Source organism: Suricata suricatta, chromosome 17, assembly GCF_006229205.1.
Source record: "Suricata suricatta isolate VVHF042 chromosome 17, meerkat_22Aug2017_6uvM2_HiC, whole genome shotgun sequence".
NCBI classification, from domain to species: domain Eukaryota; kingdom Metazoa; phylum Chordata; class Mammalia; order Carnivora; family Herpestidae; genus Suricata; species Suricata suricatta.
The window spans coordinates 4,294,136-4,304,625 of record NC_043716.1 but is presented as its reverse complement, the minus strand read 5'-3'; the positions used below and the strand labels follow the sequence as shown (position 1 = coordinate 4,304,625).

Here is a 10,490-nt window from a genome sequence, read left to right as displayed (position 1 = left end):
CTCAACGATTGTTCATTCCACAGGACACCCAGATCCACCTGGACGATGCGCTGCGGGGCCAGGAGGACCTGAAGGAGCAGCTGGCCATGGTGGAGCGCAGGGCCAACCTGCTGCAGGCTGAGATCGAGGAGCTGCGGGCCACTCTGGAGCAGACGGAGAGGAGCAGGAAAATCGCAGAACAGGAGCTCCTGGATGCCAGCGAGCGCGTCCAGCTCCTCCACACCCAGGTAGGATTTGGCACAAAGAACTCACCTTCAATAAATGCTTAGTTTTCCCAAAATCTATTAACATTAAATTTTTTCTATAATAGTCAGGTTTTATGCTTCTACCAAGTTTTCACAGTATTATTGAAAAATCTTTTTACTGTTTTTATTTTCATAAATTAATAACTGATTCACTCCTAATATATTCTAAAGCTGCCCATATTCTCTTATGTTAATATCTTTATTGACCCATGTTACTAATATTGGCATTTTTATTTTGGAGTCATGGGATGTTTGAACATCTATTATAATTTTCTCCATGAATGGTCTCATTGGTAAATGGTCTCATTGATAAATGGTCTCATTGATAAATGGCAGTTACAAAATTATAGAGCTATTTGATCTAATTATGGACTATGTACTTGAAGATGCCAAATATTTTGTAACATCTTTTTTATTTAATTGTACTATATTACAAACTAATATTGAAAGGCATCTGACTTATAAATTTTTATCTGAAATTATTTTTTAATAGTTACCAAAAAGTATTTTGGTAACATGATAAAAAAACTTTAACTTATTTTTAAACAGAACACCAGCCTGATCAACACCAAGAAGAAGCTGGAGACAGACATTTCCCAAATGCAAGGAGAGATGGAGGACATTGTCCAGGAAGCCCGCAACGCAGAAGAGAAGGCCAAGAAGGCCATCACTGATGTGAGCAGAGGGCAACACGGTGGTGATCACACTTGCATCCTGGTGTGCCAGCCCAGCTCTCTCAACTGGTTTTGTTTTACTGCTACCAGGCGGCCATGATGGCCGAGGAGCTGAAGAAGGAGCAGGACACCAGCGCCCACCTGGAGAGGATGAAGAAGAACATGGAGCAGACGGTGAAGGACCTTCAGCACCGTCTGGATGAGGCTGAGCAGCTGGCCCTGAAGGGCGGAAAGAAGCAGATCCAGAAGCTGGAGGCCAGGGTGGGTCTCTCAATGTCTGTCTACTTCCATTTACTCCTGGTGCCTTATTAGTACAAAGTTCTTAAGAGCCTACTTATCTGTAGGTGCGTGAGCTGGAAGGAGAGGTTGAGAGTGAACAGAAGCGCAACGTGGAGGCTGTCAAGGGTCTCCGCAAACACGAGAGAAGAGTAAAGGAACTCACTTACCAGGTACACCAATAGTTTTATCAGCTAAGTACTCCCCATACCTAAGTGAAACATTCATATATAATGATATAATAGTCAAGTGCTTTTGAAGTAAGGCCCTGTGGTTTTTATAATCTTTCAGACGGAAGAAGATCGGAAAAATATTCTCAGGCTTCAGGATTTAGTAGATAAACTTCAGGCCAAAGTGAAATCTTACAAGAGACAAGCTGAGGAGGCTGTAAGTATCCTTAAGATGGAAGGGGAGAGAGAGGTCCCTTGTTAAGAAAAGCTAATGAATAAATAATTAGATTTACTACTCCTTGTAGTAAATAAGCCATTTGCTTTTTAGAAGACTTGTACTTCCTAAAAACATTTGTGCATTTTTTAATGTTAATAGCTTGATTTTAAAAGTAAATTTTCAGGATGCGTGGGTGGCTTAATCAGTTAAGTGTCTGAGTTTGGCTCAAGTCATGATCTCAAGCTCATGAGTTTGAGCCTCAGGTCAGAATCTGTGCTGACAGCTCAGAGCCTAGAGCCTGTTTCAGATTCTGCCTCCCTCTCTTTCAGCCCCTCCACCTGTTTCAGATTCTGTCTTCATCTCTCTCTCTCTCTCTGCTTGCACTCTGTCTGTCTCTCAAATATAAATTGAAATTAAAATTAAAATTAAATAAGATAAAAGTAAATTTTCTATACACAAAGAAGTCTCAAAAAATTTCAAAGCAGAAATAATGCAGGCCACATTCTCTAGCCTTAGTGTGATAAAATTGTAAAGTGACTGGAAAATATAAACACAAATTCCCAAATGCTTAAGTGTTTAAAAAAAAAAAAACTAACTTTCCTAAATAATTTTTGGGTTAAGTTGGAATGAAAAAACATAATTACTGAATAATTATTAATTATCAATAAAACTTGAAAGAGGATGCTACTTTTACAAACCTAAAAGAATGCAGTCAAAGTTGTCCTTAAAGGACAATTCATTGCTTTATGAATCAAAATAAAAACAAATAAACTGGCAGTCCAATAAAGAAACTACAAATAATAATGGAGGAAATACTGTTAAAGATAAAGGTAGACACTGATAAATTAGAGTATACTATTTTCTAGTTTGATAATTTCAGTAATATCTGAGAATTACTGGGGGAGTTAATAAAACACATACACTTGTAACTAGCTTAATCAAGAAAAAAGAGAAAGAAAATACAAACTCACATTAGAAATGAGAAAGAGGGGGTATGTCTGGCTGGCTCAATCAGAAGAACATGAGACTCTTGGTCTCAAGAGTCATGAGTTCGAGCCTCATGTTGGATGAAGAGATTATTTAAAAATAAAGACAGAAATTAGAAAAGAGATAGACCATACAAGCAGAAAATTATTTTTAATGTAAAATATAAATCTGTCAACAAAGTTGAAATCTTGAGGAAATCGATGATTTTTTTTTTAATTGGTGATTTTACAGGAGGCTACAAATTACTCAGTTGGCTGAATAAGTTATTTAAGAATTACTTCTGAAAATGGACTCAGGTCCAGATAGGTCTTTCAAAATTTCAAGTAACAGATAATCCCTGAGCTATGTAAGCCATTCCAGAGCATGGGAAAAGATCGAAAGCTTTCCAGATCATTTTAAGAAGCTCACGTAACTCTCATACCAAAACCTGTCCAAGAGAGGCGGGGGGGGGGGAGGGCAGCATGGAACTAAAGGCAGTTTTACTCATGAATATAGTTACAGCAAAGATAAATAACTAAGTTACTGAAACCCTTACTTTATTAAGGGATTGTCCATCAGTGATTAAACAGGCTTAATTCCCTCAGTAGAGGATTACTTAATATTAGGGAATCTCTCAGTAGGATCATTACATCCAAAAGAGGGCCAAAAAAACCCAAACAAACATTGTTTTGAAATGTTCCAAAATGATATAAAAATTCAACTTATTTCAATTTAAAGAACCTTTTAAGAAATTCATCCTTTATATGATAAAGAGTATCTACCTCAAGCCTATAGGTACCTTATAGAAAGCATTGATAAGAAGCAGGACTTCAGTCTTCTTGTTGTCTCTGCTCTTATTTTTTTTCTGCTTTCCTTGTGGTGCATTTTTAATATGTTTTCACTGCAAAAATAGGATTGCGATCGTTTATGGGACACTAAGCCCCAAATAAATCATAATGTTCACTTCAGTGATAACCAAAATCCAGGAGGTAGTAAGACAACAATGCTCCCTGCTGAGTATTTTAAGTTCTCCAGACATGCCAAGTCCTCTCCTCCCTCAGACCCACAGAGCCTAGAAAGATGCACAGTGTGGCTTCCTTACAATTCAAATTTTCTTCTCAGGAGGAACAATCCAACACAAATCTATCAAAATTCCGCAAGCTCCAGCACGAGCTGGAGGAGGCCGAGGAACGGGCTGACATTGCCGAGTCCCAGGTCAACAAGCTGCGGGTGAAGAGCCGGGAGGTCCACACGAAAGTCATAAGTGAAGAGTGATCATGTCCTGATGCCACAGAGCGACTGAAGAGAGGCACAAAATGTGAAGTCTTTGGTCATGTCCCTCTGTAATTATTGTCTATCCTACCCTACTGCGAAGGAAATAAAGAGCATAGGGTACTTTGCAAACAGCATCCTTAGACTGGTCTTTTCTCTCTCTCCCAAAGCAGTGTCAAAGCCAGAATAATCACAAGGCTATCAAACAATTACACTCAACCTGCCATTAAGAAGTAGCACTCACCTTTAAGTCTATAGAAGTACTTTAAGACTAAAAAGTTGTTGCCTCTCAGGGAAGCCTGTTCTGGAAGAAATCTGAAAGCTACCTTTCTTTCGTTCTAACATTTCCCTAATGCCAGGGATAGTAGGATCTTAGAAGGCTCTTGGTCCCCCTAACATAAACCTACTCTTCCAGGTCTATGCGAAGAATGACAGTGACTATACTCCCAAATAGGGGATTCAGACTACACTATATCATTATTTCTCCTTGATGTGATCAGGAATACAAATCCAAAGTACTACTATTATTAGCCCATAAGGATTTTCATCATTAATGCTGATACACCATATACTCACAGAGCATATAGTGGGTAATGGGTATGCCATGCAAGAGTGAGATATGCCCTTCTCCCTAGGAAACCGAGAGGGAGCCTATCAAGTCTGGGGACAAAGAGAATATTATTCTATATACTCTAATGTAATACCAATAAGCTATTAGCCTATGTTTCCAGATTTGATAGCTGCCTGTATAATCATGTGAAGAACCAAAATAAATAAATGATCAGCAATGCTAATAAAATATGAGTCCCAAAATAGGTAACATAGGTATATATTCAACACACATAATATTGAGTATGACTGTGTTGCAAAAACCCAGATATGGTAGCAATCTGGATCATTCAGAAGGTTTTCTAGATGATCAAGATTTTTTTAAAGTTTATTTATTTTGGGAGACAGAAAGAGAGAGAGAGAACACATAAGCAGGGAAGGGGCAGAAGGAGAAGGGGAGAGAGAGAGGGAGGAGATACATAGATAGAGAGAGACAAAGAGAGAGAGACACACACACAGAGAGAGAGAGAGAGAGAGAGAGAGAGAGAGAGAGAGAGAGAGAAAGAGAGAATCCCAAGCAAGTTCCATGCCATCAGCATAGAGCTGGATGTGGGGGCTCGAACTCACGAACAGTGAGATCATGATCTGAGCTGAAAATCAAGAGTCAACTGACTAAGCAACCTAGGTACTCTGATGATCAAAATTTTAAAAAATGGATTCAGTTGAGATGCAGAGCCAAGTGTAAAACCTTCCTGGACAGCCTAAAGAAAAAGCCAAGTGGTCACTATCCATGTGAACAGAAAGCAAGAGTATACTGGTTTAACCGCACTGTGGAAAAGTGACTTAAGCCGGGCAGAAGGAAGCAGCCTAGCAGGTGATTAGGATTCCCACTATCATTCTGGCCTTAGGAAGGGTGTGGGATCACCCTTCTCATGGCTTTGGCCCCACTTTCACTTTGTTCCCACACCACCTACAAATGGTTCAGTGCCCCGTAACCTGGCACTTAATGACCAAAAACAATGTCTTACAGCAAACTTACTGCAAAATCTGTCCAGAGTGGGTCAAAAGGCTATCTTAAAATTCCTATCAAATCCTACTGAGAACATTATTAAAATGTTATTAAGATGTTATGTCTTCCTGAAAATCACTGCCCACACTTCTTGGAGGTCTGCTAAAGAAAATGAACGTGGAAAAAAAAACCCAGATATGAAAGAAAGGAAAATGCTATACCTGTGGTGACAAAGCGGGTTAGGAGTTGGCTAGGAAGGCTCCCGTGAGATGCAGGTCTCCCACAAGACCCTTCCTGGTGGCTTTAATCTATTCAGGTACAGGAGTGATACCAGAAAGCACGCTCTGCCATGTCAATCAGGTGACCAGGGTCTAGGCTGCTGTGTAACTTGTGGTCACTCCCTTCTATTCTCTGGACTCAGCTCTTCTTAGTTAAATGAGGAATATGGATTCGATGGTCCCTTACAGTCATAGGTCCTGCGACGACTATAACCAGTATCTCTAGTTACCTGCTTTCAGAAGATGACCTGTCTTATTAAATTGATTGAAATGTAAGTGCAATAATAAAGGAATTGTTGCCAAACAGAGTATGTGCAGCAAATTGGTCCCAGCCACAGGCAGACAATGCAGACACAGGGAGACACAAGACAGACACAGTAATGAACATCTTTTTTAAAACGTTCGGGTATTGTTTATAAGCAAAATGTGAAGTATGTACCATGAGTAGCTGGTGGAGAAGTCACAGATGCTGACTACCTAGATAGAGAAATGTCCTGCTTTCTAACATTTTCCTATGTCGAGTTTCATAGAGGAAACAGGATTTTGCAAGCAACTTGCATTTTCCGAAAATGAGAGAAGCTGGCCACCTCGGCTTGGCAGGGCAAAGCAGTGTGGAGCCCGCCTGGAGTGGGAGTGGTCTGATCTGATAATGAATCAGAGCGAGCCACCGACCGGATGCAACAAAAGAAGTGGTCTTTGGCTGCTCTGCACCAAGTGAGTTTTAATATCACACTTCCAAGCAGCCTCGAAAAAGCACAATAAGTTGTAAAGAAAAGAAACAAACAAAAATCATGCCTTCTTGGGGGTGACTAACCACCTCTTCCTAACACTCTGGTTAAGAGCAGCAACCTCCTTTCCTAGTTTAATATCTGCGATAGTTCAGCCGGTGGAAGAGACTTCACACAGGCGACTCAGTGAAACAGGATGACGGCAGCAACAAAGTCCAGGGACGGCAGAACATAGCCGTCTCTGAAACAACACCTTACATTATCCCAAAGGCAGATCACTTACAGATTGCCGACGTCTCAAATTATTTATAGGAGATTGATTCATATACTTAACCCAATGTGAGAGGAAATACTTCTAATTATATCCAAACATCTTTAATATGAGGGGAATTATGCTTGGAGAACTTCACTGCCAAAAACATGTTTTGCCAAATATGTTTTAAGAAAGAGGAGGAGGCTACGTGTTTTCCATATTTGACCCTATAAAAGTACCCTTGGAATGAGTTGGCTCGTCTTTCCTCATAAAGCTTCAAGGTAAGTGTGTGTGAGGACAGGGCTCTGTCTGCAGGCAGTAAGGGATATTTGGCTACCCTCTAACATGCCACACACCCCGGTTTCCCCTGCCCCTGGCAGACCTTCCAGGGAGGCACCTACTTACTCCGTGGCAATTTTAATTAGATGTTTCGGTGTCCCCAGTTATTTCCTGATTCTCACTTAAGAACTATGCTATTATTGTGAACCGTCAGAATTTAATCAGAAGAAATTTGCTCTTTTTCTTATAGTTCTGACCCACTTCAAGGTTGCATCTCTAAGGTAAGATAGTGATTTTTTTTTTCATTCCTCACAGGGGGCAAGAAATCTTCTGAAAGTGGTCGGAGAGTGCTCAGGGAGTTATAAAATGAAAGCATTTTCATTTCATGGCTGATCATGCTTCCTTTGAAAAAATTCTGAAGGGGACTTTAGAAACTGGTTCTCATTAATTTATACTCTGCAATATATGAAAATGCTTTCTCAGTCTTGAGAAGTTTTATACACAATTTTTTTCTATTTCTAGCACTGCAGTCTATCTTTTAAATAACGGGGTTACAACATATAAATCAACATTTTGGTGTTATTATTCGTTTATAGAGAAAATGTAAATTTCCTATACTACAGCTTTGCATCAGCATCATATAATATAAAAACCCTGCAAGGCTATCTGAATGAACTGAGTCCTTAACTTGGAAAAGTGGCTTAAGTGCGTATGTTGTTTCACAGTCTATAAAATGGAAATTAAAAAAGAAAGATATGTAAAATGACTGAGCATTTTCAGCAAGACAAAGCATTTTGTGTTATCAAATCCCTGCAGTTTGAATGGAAAAGTATGCTTTTCCAAATACACAACTGCTTTGAGTCTTTCTGGAAAAAATATCTTTATTATCATAAAATAAGTCACCTATGGTCACTGTTGACAGGATTAATGAATGTGAATGTGGCAAGAGACAGATCTTGGAAAGAAAATTTTCCAAAATTTTTATGAGAATCTCAATAATTAATGAAGAAAATAGATAACAGTATTTTAGAATTAGTCTTTGGGAAATACTAAAGACAGGTGAAGAAGCCAAATTTGTCAAAATTATGATATGGGAACAAGAAACAATTGATGTAAAATAGAATGATTTTTAGCAAAACAATGCAAAGCAAAGCTCCCCACGTTTCTGCTTTCCTTGACTTAAACAGTCTTTGTGAGTCTATAATGAATCCGAATCTGTAATGAAAAGATTTTCACTACGCACAGAACAGTTCCTAGAACCTTAGCAACAGAAACCCAGTGCACTGTGGCTTCGCACAGCCAGCTCCGAGCCCTTGCCTGGGCCCTGCGTGTGTTAAGAGGTCTGAAGGATGCTGCAGAAGGAAAAGTGCTCCCTGCCTGCAAGGTGCTTATCATCCTGCTGGCAGAGGCCCTCCTGGCGAAGAGCTGGAGGGTACCTGTGCCCTGCATACGCCAATCCCAGGCAGCTTATAGCAATGAGCATACATAACGCATGAAACAAAGAAAGCAGCTACAACGTGATATGGCCGGTGAGCCAGAACCACAGTCTCTTTCCAAATGCTTGATTTAGGGCCTATCAGCGCGGCACGGAACACGAACACCCATATTTCACCTCTAGCCAAGCTGGGGGTGCGTACTCGACGCAATGCTAAGTGAATACAGAATGTTTCCTTTTTTCCTAAATGTGAAATCTGTAATATCTGAATGTCGATAATATCCTTCCTTCCTCTCCCAGGCAGGGTCTTCAACTGGGCTGCTGCCAATAACCTGCAGCCATGAGTTCCGACGCTGAGATGGCTATCTTTGGGGAGGCAGCTCCGTACCTCCGAAAGTCTGAAAAGGAGCGAATTGAGGCCCAGAACAAGCCTTTTGATGCCAAGTCATCAGTCTTTGTGGCAGACCCTAAAGAGTCCTTTGTGAAAGCAACAGTGCAAAGCAGGGAAGGGGGGAAGGTGACGGCCAAGACCGAAGCCGGGGCGGTGAGTAAAGTCTCTGAGATGATGAGACGGTGCTGCATCTGGGGCTAGATGAGGTGACACGTTTTGACCTGGTCTCTTTTACTTGACTTGCCAGACTGTAACCGTGAAAGAGGACCAAGTCTTCCCCATGAACCCTCCCAAATATGACAAGATCGAGGACATGGCCATGATGACGCACCTGCACGAGCCCGCTGTGCTGTACAACCTCAAAGAGCGTTATGCAGCCTGGATGATCTATGTGAGTTCATTCTCATGGCCCTTCTGCTTGTGCAGGTAGTTAATATTTTTTGAAAAAATAGTAGATTATTAAGGTCCTCATTAAATGATTATATTCCTTCTTTCCCCCTTTTTGGTGCAGACCTACTCAGGCCTATTCTGCGTCACTGTCAACCCCTACAAGTGGCTGCCAGTGTACAATGCAGAGGTGGTGACGGCCTACCGAGGCAAGAAGCGCCAGGAGGCCCCGCCCCACATCTTCTCCATCTCCGACAACGCCTATCAGTTCATGCTGACGGGTGAGTGGCTCAAGTGTTTCTCATACAAGTTACTTTACCACCTAGAGTCACAAAGGGCTCAAGTTAAAAAAGATCTTTGGAAATAATCGAATCCACCCCCCTGGCCATACAGAAGAAGTAATTAAAACACAGCTGCTGTCACAGCTGGAACTAAAACCTAGCTCTCCAGACTCCCACACCGTGATTTTACCAGGCCATGCCACCGCTCCAACCCGATTAAGCTGAACTTGCTTGCAGCCTCCTTCTTGGGAATACATAATTTATTGTATAGAATTAAATAATAGGAGTTAGGATTCAGTAAAACTGAATCACACTGTCCAAATAGAAATGAAAAATACACATTTGTTCAGACTTTCTGTGCTTAAATTTCTTGTTGACTACAAATCTGATGCTTTTAGGAATACTGTTCTCTCTCAAAGCATCAGACACCATCTCCAAGAAGATGTCCTCTCTTTGAATGAAGATGGTATTTGGGGCCTACACACATATGAACAGATGTTGTGTCCCCCATTTTAAAAGGATTTTTTTCTCTCCCTCTGATCTTTCTTTGACCTAAAGGCATACTTTTGGGAAGACTGTTGCATAAGGCAGATTTTTTTTTCCTTGTGAGGCCAAATGAATCAGTTTTTGAGAAACAACACCTCAACCTTGGCTTGAGGAATTATTTGAACCTATCGAACTAAAGTGCAGACCCTTAGTAGATTACCCACTTTCCAGAAAGCTTCATGCACTGGTCAGCAGACAGCATATTACTGAAATCCACAGCTGACAACTAGACGGTGTCTGGCTTTGCAAAATATTGCTCTTTGTCTTAAATCAGAAGGACACGCTTACCTGTCAGGGCTTAAGGAATTTAAGATATCACAACATTTTATGTTTCTTCGCAACTTACGAGGTTTAAGAATAATGTCATATTAACAACAATGTATGTTATGCAGAAGAATGAAACTAGACCACTCTCTTACACCATACACAAAAATTAACTCAAAATGGCTGAAGGACCTGAATGTGAGACAGGAAACCATCAAAACCCTCGAGGAGAAAGTAGGAAAAAACCTCCTAGATCTCCACCGCAGCAAT

At 40.7% G+C, this 10,490-nt stretch overlaps 2 protein-coding genes across 2 annotated transcripts in view; both read left to right on the top strand.

The window, feature by feature from the left end:
* Positions 1–3,952, top strand: part of LOC115282692 (myosin-2-like) — a 26,612-nt gene extending 22,660 nt beyond the window's left edge. Inside the window, 7 exon segments of the mRNA XM_029928834.1 lie at positions 1–7; positions 10–227; positions 795–920; positions 1,010–1,180; positions 1,264–1,368; positions 1,487–1,582; positions 3,671–3,952. The exon segment at positions 1–7 is cut by the window's left edge and continues 285 nt beyond it. Coding sequence (XP_029784694.1) covers positions 1–7; positions 10–227; positions 795–920; positions 1,010–1,180; positions 1,264–1,368; positions 1,487–1,582; positions 3,671–3,823 — 876 coding nt within the window. The 3' untranslated portion in view covers positions 3,824–3,952.
* A 4,739-nt stretch (positions 3,953–8,691) lies between these two features.
* The window catches only part of LOC115282690 (myosin-1), a 23,679-nt gene continuing 21,880 nt past the window's right edge, over positions 8,692–10,490 (top strand). Inside the window, exons 1-3 of the mRNA XM_029928832.1 lie at positions 8,692–8,895; positions 8,990–9,133; positions 9,254–9,410. Of these exons, the coding sequence (XP_029784692.1) occupies positions 8,692–8,895; positions 8,990–9,133; positions 9,254–9,410 (505 nt within the window). The remainder of the gene's footprint in view (positions 8,896–8,989; positions 9,134–9,253; positions 9,411–10,490) is intronic.